The 9,927-nt window shown below is 46.7% G+C and overlaps 3 protein-coding genes across 3 annotated transcripts; all 3 read left to right on the top strand.

The window, feature by feature from the left end:
- Positions 1–4,901: 4,901 nt before the first annotated feature.
- LOC117900640 (aspartic proteinase A3-like) lies at positions 4,902–6,160 on the top strand (the record flags this gene model as incomplete). The annotated part of the gene is made up of 1 exon (XM_034811070.1): positions 4,902–6,160. A coding segment is annotated over one exon (1,224 nt), but the record flags the coding sequence as incomplete, so codon positions are not given.
- Positions 6,161–6,851: 691 nt separating this feature from the next.
- LOC117900636 (lysosomal aspartic protease) lies at positions 6,852–8,184 on the top strand. Its single transcript, XM_034811065.1, has one exon. It carries the CDS (start codon positions 6,937–6,939, stop codon positions 8,140–8,142), a length of 1,206 nt encoding a protein of 401 aa, XP_034666956.1. The 5' UTR covers positions 6,852–6,936; the 3' UTR covers positions 8,143–8,184.
- A 4-nt stretch (positions 8,185–8,188) lies between these two features.
- LOC117900635 (aspartic proteinase A3-like) lies at positions 8,189–9,577 on the top strand. Its single transcript, XM_034811064.1, has one exon. The coding sequence runs from the start codon at positions 8,310–8,312 to the stop codon at positions 9,516–9,518; it is 1,209 nt and encodes a 402-aa protein (XP_034666955.1). The 5' UTR covers positions 8,189–8,309; the 3' UTR covers positions 9,519–9,577.
- Positions 9,578–9,927: the final 350 nt, after the last annotated feature.

Genomic DNA, 9,927 nt, shown 5'->3' with positions numbered 1-9,927 from the left:
AATGAGGTCTAGAAGTCTTATGGGAATGCAGGTCTTTTCCTAGTATATTTTATGTTTAGGTTCAAAAACTATAGGGACTTCCATCGGCTTTAAGGCATAAATAAATTCGTCGGCATATTGAATATTTACCACAACAATTTGCCGCTCTAATCGGAATCTTCTTCCGATCTCTCGAGATTCCTTGTTGTTTCCGTTCAAGCGTTTTCCATTATCAGCTGAGACTGTCAACGTCTGATAACCTCCAGCAGATTGATTTCAGCCCTCTGATGTCTCAATTTGTCACTCGAATCATCCGCCTTCCCCAACGTTTCCACAGATTCATCAATGTCGCGCAGCGGAGCGGAGCGAGCGCCTCCCTCAGATGTTTGCAAATGCCGCGAAATTGATGATGAAGGGAAGTCTGGGGAAAGCTTTTAAGCTGCCAATGGTACAAGTTTGAGTCACACACAACACACACAGCACATCGCAGCGATAAGTTTTGAACTGCGAACCCTTCGGAGTCGTTATTTCTGTGTAAACAATTCAATTGCACAAATATGCCAAAGAAAAAAGCGAAGGAAAACCCAATTTCACTCAACGACTCAACTTTTGCTCGCTTCGCTTTTTGCTCTTTACTTTTTTTTATGCTGGAAGGAACACAAAATAATTCTTAACAATTTGATTCAATCAGCGGCGATATCGAATGCCGGCAATCGGAATTCCTTTGTCACCTTTTGGCCCCAGAAAAGTTATTTAAAACCTTTTCCCTCCCAGACGTTTTTCCCCATTGTTTGCGCTGGAAGAAAAATGCGTTTTTCATGCTAATGTCAAACCTTAATAGACGAGGAGACCCACAACCCAGAAGGCGTGGCACTCCACTGGAACATGTGTTCTGAGATTTTCTTGTGGCATGCCGGAGGCGGCGTTTGGCATCATTTCCAGAGTTATTTCACTCCAGAGAATTTCCCATTGGACTGCGGAACTTTTTGCCAGTTGAATTTTATGGCGGGCGCGCGTGGCAATGGACCACGAATATATTTTAGGTAATTCTCAAAGTTTTCCAATGCTGACATTAAATTGACCCAAATAGTTGAAGTTGAAGCGGCTGGCAAGGCATTACTCTGAAGTGTTTTAATAGGCCCTAAGAGATGGAAATTTGGGGGGAAGATTGGAGCTATGAGAATTGCTAACTCCTGCTAGTTCATAGCACTTTCCCGTCTTTAATTAGCTCTCAAAGCAGACAGTAATTCTAAACAAATTAATAGTTAGTTGAGCGGCACAACAAACTACACAATGGAAAAGCCATCCATCAAAGCATCGTCTCCTCTGCCAGGCAATGCCCCTGACCCAGCTCCAATTTCTCAATTCAATTAAATGATTCAACCAATGGCAATGGCCAATGCTGTTTATGTACAACAATTTATCAACTTGTCAGCATATTTAATGGCGGAGACTGGGCCAAAGACATTTGCTGCTGCCAGCACTCTGCTGTGCCCCTCTTCAACCCGTCAGTTCAATGACGAAACTCCAATAATATGCCAAATGCCAAATGCCAATATTGCGTATACGTAGCTGGGATTTGTTTAGCAGCAAGCGGAAATAGTTGTAGTGTGTGTCTGGTGGCATGTTGTTGAAGTTTATATGCAGGATAAACTGTTCAGCCAACTGACGTGCACACAGCACAGAGAGAGTCCAGCTGGAGGTTGGGGGGCTGCCCAGACAGGCTCAGTCTGCCATAAAAGCAAATAACTGTCCTGTGTGTTGTGCTGTGTGTGTTGTGTGTGTTGTGTGTGGGGTTTATGTTTTAGTTAACTCAACTATAGCCGTCTGTGTCGGGTAGTGTCTGCTGTGGCATGCGGTGTGCTCGTGCTCTGTGTGTGTTCTCCCCATCTAATATGTTTGTCCATCAATTGTCCTGTCCAAAAACTGAACTTTAGTGCAAACATGCTGAAAATCTAGATCCTTGTTCGACGCTGACTTCTGTTCCCTGCCCAGACTTCAGCTGACTGGAAAGTCAAGTCAACGTTTCCTTCTCTCAGTTAATAAATATTTTTTTATCGACTTAAAATGTAAATATGCAATAAAAAGTGAGAGAATATTGCACATATATTTGTGAATGATTTCTGTGTTATGGGCACCGCAGCTGTTGCATTTTCTCCTCTCGATTTTATCTTTTGTGTTTCTTGCGAGTTATTGTTTTCGTTGGTCCTTTATGCAGGACAAATATTGTGCATAAACATAAACGAGAAACACAAAATAATTGGTCAACTTTTGAGGTGAAAGCAGGCAGGGAAAATGTGGGCTTTGGAGTGGAAAAGGATTATTTTTAAGGGGTGTGCAGGAAGTTGAACTATTCAGGGATTATTCGGTTAACTTTCAGGCACTTCTATGGGTAATAAAATCAATTTTCAACCTTTACATTCAGTGCCTCAAGACTACCCTTAGAAATATTTTCTTAGGTACAAATTTCTTTGCCAAAAAATATTTTATTTTGTAATTTTGTTGTCGTATTTTCACCACATCACGTGCCACGTCTAAGCCCTGGCCAAGAGGCTGCCAAATAGATAAAATAGGCCGTAAAAAAGTCTGCAGCGAACTTGTCACCAGCTGTCCCGAAACAATCTTAATATTTGATGCCGAAACACGCATCCAGCAGGCAGCTGTGACCCCGTTTTGGAACCCCCCCACCAAGTCCCATAAGTGAGTGTAAAAAATGGCCAAAACTTTTAAATAAATGCCCAAACATTAGCAATAATTTAGTGCATTTTTGGCCGAATGAAATGCATAAATTTGATATGCTAAATTAAGTCAACAAAAAGGATAAGTGGAGGTCCGAACTTTGAGTGGATTGTGCGCTGCTGCATACGAAATCAGCTTTGGGATTGTTGATTATAATGATGGACTGGACTCGTGATTTTGAGGAGGATTTGGATGAGTCTGGAATGATTACTTGCCCCACGATTGCTCTCAGCGATTGCGCCACAACTGACAGACTCTAAAATGCCAGAAACAATTTAATGCTTCATTGATAACCTCACAAATGTGGCCCCTGTGCCTGACAGCCAGCAGCCCACACACACAGAGAGACTTATCTGGTGGGTTTTTCCCTGCCTTTACTTTTTCTTTTCTGTTCTTTCATTTCTTTTCACTTTTTTCTTGGCCCCCAACATGTCAAGGCAAGAAAGGAGAAGTACAGTCGAAATCGCTGCGATAAACATATGAAAAATGCACATGCGGTGAGAGCCAAGTTCAATTCCAGAGGCCACAAGTTTGCGCCACTTAATAGAACTTGACGCAAATTCAATTACAACATTGGACCACCCACCCACAGACACACACACACACACCACACACACACACACACTCTCTATTTGGTGCAGAAAAACTTACAAAGAAATTTTGCGGAAAACCGTTCGCTGCCGCAGTCAAGTTTGCCCCCCGAAACCGAAACCAAAGGGAGAAACGCTCCTGGCGGCTATTTTTATAGGGTATTTGTGTGTGCGGCGAAAGGGTATACTCAGGCAGAATATGTCAGATTTGATTTAGAGGTTTAATTTAAACCATTGCCAGTGAAATTTATCTCTTGAACTTCGTGTACAAAAATTATTGGCTTTGAAATATTTCTTAATATTTTCCCACAACTTTCAGCGAATTATTTGTCTCGCATTTGCCATCTAAAATAATTATATTTACACAATTGATGGTATGCAGTAGTCGTGGCATCATCTCCGTTGCTCTTGCTGTATTTTTTTGCAGCCTTGTCTGTAAACGTTGTCACAGCCAGCGGCGGCTTTGCCTCTGAGATATGGTTGGGGGGGTTATATCTGGCATTGGGCGCAACTTCAATTGGAATTGAAGTTTTTCTTAGCTTGCGGGCAGACTTCTGCTACCCCTTCAGCCTATCCCCCTCCCCGTGAGGCTTCAGTGTACTGCAATTAGCAAATAAAACTTGGCATATTTTCGGTGCGGCTAAATGAGGCGTGAGGTCGGTATCGGGCATAGGGTGGCCCAGAAACTTTTGCAATCACTTTCGTTTGCATTCCTCGAAAAAAAAGGAGTCGAACCCGCCCTTTGGCTTAGGTCACAAAACTTGAAAGCCAACAAAAGGGTTTGGGCAGAGTTTTTGGTGTGTGTTTTGGCCAGGCAATTGTATGGAGGGAATTGACTTTTTCTTTGCTGGTTGAGGGTTGTGGGAGAAGTGAGTCGGTGACTGTAATTTAGTTGGATTTAGTTGAATTAACTATTGGCGGGAGCTTCCATTGGGAAACTCATCAACCTCAATGCAGATTTCTGCCTCCGAACTTCATTGCCGCCGCCACATTTAAAATTCAAATATTTTGCTCACTGCCGCCACTTGCTCGCTTTGTCTGTTTTTGTAACTACTTGAGTGTTCCCAGTGCGCAGTTCTGGGAACAGTCCCCTGCTAGTGCCAGTTAATGCCGATAGATGGCGATACTGCTCTGGGAGAGTGGTAGCAGCTTAGCACGATAGATGGCGCCACGACAAAAACACAGCTGGTACACAGCGGCAGAAAAGATTTGTCGAAGAATTAAATATTCACGAATTCATTTCGGGAAATATCAGTGATAAGATGGAAAGCAAAAAGAACTGCCTGGCAGCTTGTGCAACTTGCGATATAATTAGTTGGCCGTTTAATTCACAAAAATTGTTGCTAATTGCTCATTATTGGATGCAATTTTCAGTCACTTTGACAATTTTCGGCCACGTGACATGCCCTTTTCCTGTCAGCACACCATAACCCCTAAATACCTTAAGGTATTGCCCGATACCACTGGAATTTGCTGGCACTGCTCGTGGTGCACCCCATAAATACGTGACCCCTCGAACGATTTGGGGCCAGAGCTGTAGCCGCCGCTGCCCGAGCATTATGCAGTTCGGACTACTGGGAATAACCCTTGTGCTGCTGCTGGCGCTGCTGCTGGTCAGCGCTGAAGCGAGAAGATCACGCCGAAAGAGAATCCACCGGGTGGAGCTCCAACGAGACACGGATCAGCGGAAGATCCTGCGGAATTTGGGGCCAACAAAGTAGAGTCATCGGACGCAAACTGGGACTCGTGACAACGACAGCTGCGGCGACTTCAGCAAAAGCAACATCATCCGCATCCTCATCCTCATCGAGTGCGGTACCCACGGAGACGCTCACAAATTTCTTCAACACGGAATACTACGCGAAAGTCTCCATTGGCGGGCAGTCCTTCGGGGTGCTCTTCGACACGGCATCGGCGAATCTTTGGGTGCCATCGGTGAAGTGCACTCAGAATGTGTGCCTGCAGCATCAGCGCTACGATTCGAGTCGCTCCAAGACGTATGTGGCCAATGGCAGCGCCTTTGAGATCCAATATGCCACCCGGGAGGAGGCTGTCATACTGCAGGGATTTCTCTCCACGGATAAGCTGTCCATAGCTGGTTTGACCATCCAAAATCAAACCTTTGCTGAGATCACTTCGCTGCCGGAGAGCGTCTTCAATCGTTCCAACTTTGATGGCATTTTCGGGCTGGGCTTTCGCAGCATTTCCATCGGGGATGTCAATCCGCCGCTGTTTAATCTCTACGAGCAAGGACTCATCGATGAGCCTTTGTTCTCGCTGATACTCAACCGGAATGCCTCGGATCCGAGTAATGGAGGGAAGCTGCTGCTCGGAGGCAGCGATCCAACGCTCTACAGCGGCTGCCTCACCTACGTGCCGCTCTCGAAAGTCGGCTACTGGCAGATCACCGTCGCCAGCATCAGCCTGGACTCTCAGTCCGATTTGTGTGTAAATTGTGAGGCCATCATTGATGCGGGCACCTCGCTGATTGTCGTTCCATCTGCCACTCTGGCAACCATCAACCAAAGGTTTGGCATCACGGCAGCGGACAAGCGGGATGGCGTCTATACCATCTCCTGCGATAAGGTTTCCTCGCTGCCGACTCTTACTTTTAATATTGGAAGAAGGGACTTCAGCCTGCCCGCCAGCAGTTATATTTTGAATTATAGTGGCACCTGTGTCTCGGGTTTCATGAGTCTGCCGGATGGCGGCAATGATTTGAACAATCTCTGGGTGCTGGGCGATGTCTTTTTGGGTCCATTTTATATTGAGTTTGATATGGAATACAAGCGGATTGCCATTGCCAACAAGTTGTGAATGGAACTTTAAATTAAACTTAGTTAAATAACCAATTAGATGCTTTGTGCAGCACTAGTTTAAATGTTTTTGGGTAGATTTTAAAAATATATTCTTTCAGTTTTCTGTTGGCTTTTCACCTCAAGCTTTTGTGTCAGTTCCAGACATATTTTTGGGTTGATTGATTCACCGATTTTGGCACACTTTTAGCTGAGAAGTAAGGAAAATATAAGGTGGAATATTATTATTATATTTTTTCCAACTAAATCGAATTTTTCTTTGATATTTAATGCTGCATTGGAGGGGGCGCACAGCCTTATAGAATACCTCAAAGTTTCCGGATGGTAATTATTATTATTCTACATTTTCTCCACGACCTTCGCAGAGTTCGCGGTCAATCAGTCCGCCCTGCCGCGCCACCGATTCAACTTTTACTTCAAGATAAGATAAAGAAGTTTGACTCGATTTTTGTTTGGCAAATTGTTTTGTTTACCATAAGATATCGGTAGTCCGAAAATGTGCAATTAGCTTCTACATTAAGGGAAACTTCCTTGAGATTCCAAGAAGCGCCTCAGTCTGCAGTTGATGGTTTTTTTTATACGTGTAAGCCCAAGCACAACGATCGAAATGGGACTATCGATCAAGTGGGTCGACAAGTTGGTGGTTCAATTTTATCAACTGGTGATCCATCGACCAGCTTTGCCCTTGTCATCGAGCATATAAATGGGAAGTGGCCGTGTGGGGCGCAACAGCAGTCCGGCACCAGACACAAAAAGGGCAACAACGAAGGAAACTTAAAGACAGAATTCAAACAGAAGAAAGTGCAGCTGAAATGTTCAAGTGGTTTGTGCTGCTGTGTGTCCTGGCGCTGGCCAGTGCGGAGCTGCAAAAGATCAAGATACATCGGAGCGAGCACAAGCGGGATCTTCATCATGTGAAGCAGGAGGTGCGCTCGCTGAGGCACAAGTACCAGCAGCTCATCCAGAACTATGTGATCTACGACTACGGACAGCCGGACTATGGCAGCGACTATCCGACGAACAGCGACACGGACTACACCGCGGAGGAGCTGGGCAACTCCATGAACATGTATTACTATGGACAGATCAGCATTGGCACTCCGCCGCAGTACTTCAACGTGGTGTTCGACACGGGCTCCGCCAATCTGTGGATACCCTCGGCGCAGTGCTTGTCCACGGATGTGGCCTGCCAGCAGCACAACCAATACAATGCCAGTGCCTCGAGCACTTATGTGGCCAACAATCAGAACTTCTCCATTCAGTACGGCACGGGCAGTGTCACTGGATATCTGGCCACGGACACTGTCGCCATCAATGGCTTGGCCATTGCCAATCAGACCTTCGGCGAGGCTGTCTCCCAGCCGGGCAACAGCTTCACGGGCGTCGCTTTCGATGGAATTTTGGGCATGGGCTACCAGACCATTGCCGAGGATGCTGTCGTGCCGCCGTTCTATAACCTTTACGAGCAAGGACTGATCGATGCGCCCACCTTTGGCTTCTATCTGTCCCGCAATGGCACCTCCGAGGAGGGTGGCCAGCTGGTGCTCGGTGGCGTTGATGACTCCCTGATGTCTGGCGATCTCACCTATGTGCCCGTGTCCCAGGAGGGCTACTGGCAGTTCTCCGTGGACAACATTAGCTTGAATGGCTTCTTGTTGTGTGCAGGCTGCCAGGCCATTGCCGATACGGGCACCTCCCTGCTGGCCTGTCCCTCGGCTATCTACACGCAGATCAATCAGCTCATTGGAGCCATTCTCGTCGATGGCAGCTACTACATTCCCTGCGCCACATTGGGCTCTCTGCCCGTGTTGAGTTTCAACATTGGTGGCACGACCTTCGAGCTGCCCGCCTCGGTGTACATTCAGGTCTTCCAGGATGAGGGTTACACCTCCTGCATGTCCACCTTCACGGACATTGGCACCGACTTCTGGATCCTGGGCGATGTCTTCCTGGGCCAGTACTACACGCAGTTTGATTTCGGCGAGAATCGCGTGGGTTTCGCTCCTTTGAGCAGTTAATTTCTGCAACGAAAAATGTAAATATATAAAATGTACAATGAATCGAACCAAAATTCTGCCCTTTATCACGTGTGAAATTCTTGGCCAAAAGGTGTGAGCTTGGGCATGGCTTGAGCTGCTATAAATACGTGACTCGAGTAGGGTCACACATTGAGTCGAGAGTCGCGATGGAGCTTAAGTGGAACTGCTGTAAATTGATGCTACTATTGGCACTCTGTGCGTCTGCGGGGGAGTGTCGCAGGCGCCTGAAGGTGGGCAGACGTCAGAATCCTCAGTCGAGTCATCACAATGTGCGGAATGAACTGAAGTCACTGGCGATAAAGCACAGAATTAATGGAACTACAACAGAAAGAGTGACAACAAAGAACTCCACCTCGAGCGGCGCTAGATTGGGCAACGCCTTCAACACGGAATACTATCTGCCAGTGACAATTGGCACTCCACCGCAGGAGTTCATCCTCCTAATCGACACCGGCTCCTCGAATCTCTGGGTGCCCTCCAGCAAGTGTCCGGCCACTGTCAAGTCCTGCGTGAGCCACAACCAGTACGACGCAAAGTCCTCCAGTTCCTATGTGGCCAATGGCACCGCCTTCACCATCGAATACGCCTCCAGCTCGCAGGGCGGAGTGGCGCTCTCTGGCTTCCTATCGCAGGATACCGTCACCATAGCGGATTTTGCCATACAGAATCAAGTCTTTGCAGAGATCACCGAGGAGCCAGATGCCTCGTTTTTGTCCTCTCCGTTTGATGGAATGTTTGGGCTGGGCTACGCCAGCATATCCATCGGTGGGGTTACTCCGCCATTTTACAACCTGCTGGACCAGGGGCTGATCAAGCATCCCGTTTTCTCCATTTATCTGAACAGGAACGGGACAAGTGCCACGGATGGCGGGGAGCTCATCCTCGGAGGCATCGATTCAACACTCTTCACTGGCTGCCTCACCTATGTGCCTGTCTCCCAGCAAGGCTACTGGCAGTTCACCATGTCCAGCGCGTTGCTGGCTGGGCAGAACTATTGCACCAAATGTCAGGCGATACTCGATGTGGGCACCTCCCTCATTGTGGCTCCAGCTGCAGCGGTTGCAAAGATCAACCAAATATTGAATGTCCTCAATCCGACCGACACGAGCGGCGTTTTCTTGGTGAACTGCTCAACGATTTCCAGCCTGCCAACGATGGTTTTTACAATTGCACGAAACGATTTCCCGTTGCAGCCATCGGATTATATATTGAAATACGGGGAGACGTGCGTCTCGAGCTTCACCAGCCTCGCGGGCAGTGACTTGTGGATACTCGGCGAGGTGTTTATGGGCGCCTACTACACGGTGTATGATTTGGGCTACAATCAAATTGGACTGGCCAAAGCATTGCATTGAGTGGGACTATGAGAAATATAATAATTGTTCAGCTATTAGGCACTTCCAATATCTATTACTAATAGATAATATAATCTATATAATAATCTAATATAATCTAATCTATATTGATTTTGTTTTATTTGATGTAAGCACTTTTATGTTTCATATGTATGCAGTCGCGAGATGTGAAATGCCATAGTATGTAGAACGACGCTCAGCTCAAGAATAACTGTACGGGCTGACGCACCGAATTGCCAGTGCAGTGCAGAGCAAAGCCTAAAAGAGAGCGAGAGTGAGCGTAAATAGGAGAACGATGGAAGCAGAGCGGAGCGTCAGAGCAGCAGAGGGCTGAAGCTGCGCCGTAAGCTACGATATACATACATATGTATGTACATATGTATGTCAGGAGAGCGAGAGCAAAGCTTCG

This window comes from Drosophila subobscura, chromosome U (assembly GCF_008121235.1).
Source record: "Drosophila subobscura isolate 14011-0131.10 chromosome U, UCBerk_Dsub_1.0, whole genome shotgun sequence".
NCBI classification, from domain to species: Eukaryota; Metazoa; Arthropoda; class Insecta; order Diptera; family Drosophilidae; genus Drosophila; species Drosophila subobscura.
The sequence above is the reverse complement of the archived record's forward strand: the minus strand, read 5'-3'. Positions and strand labels throughout refer to the sequence as shown.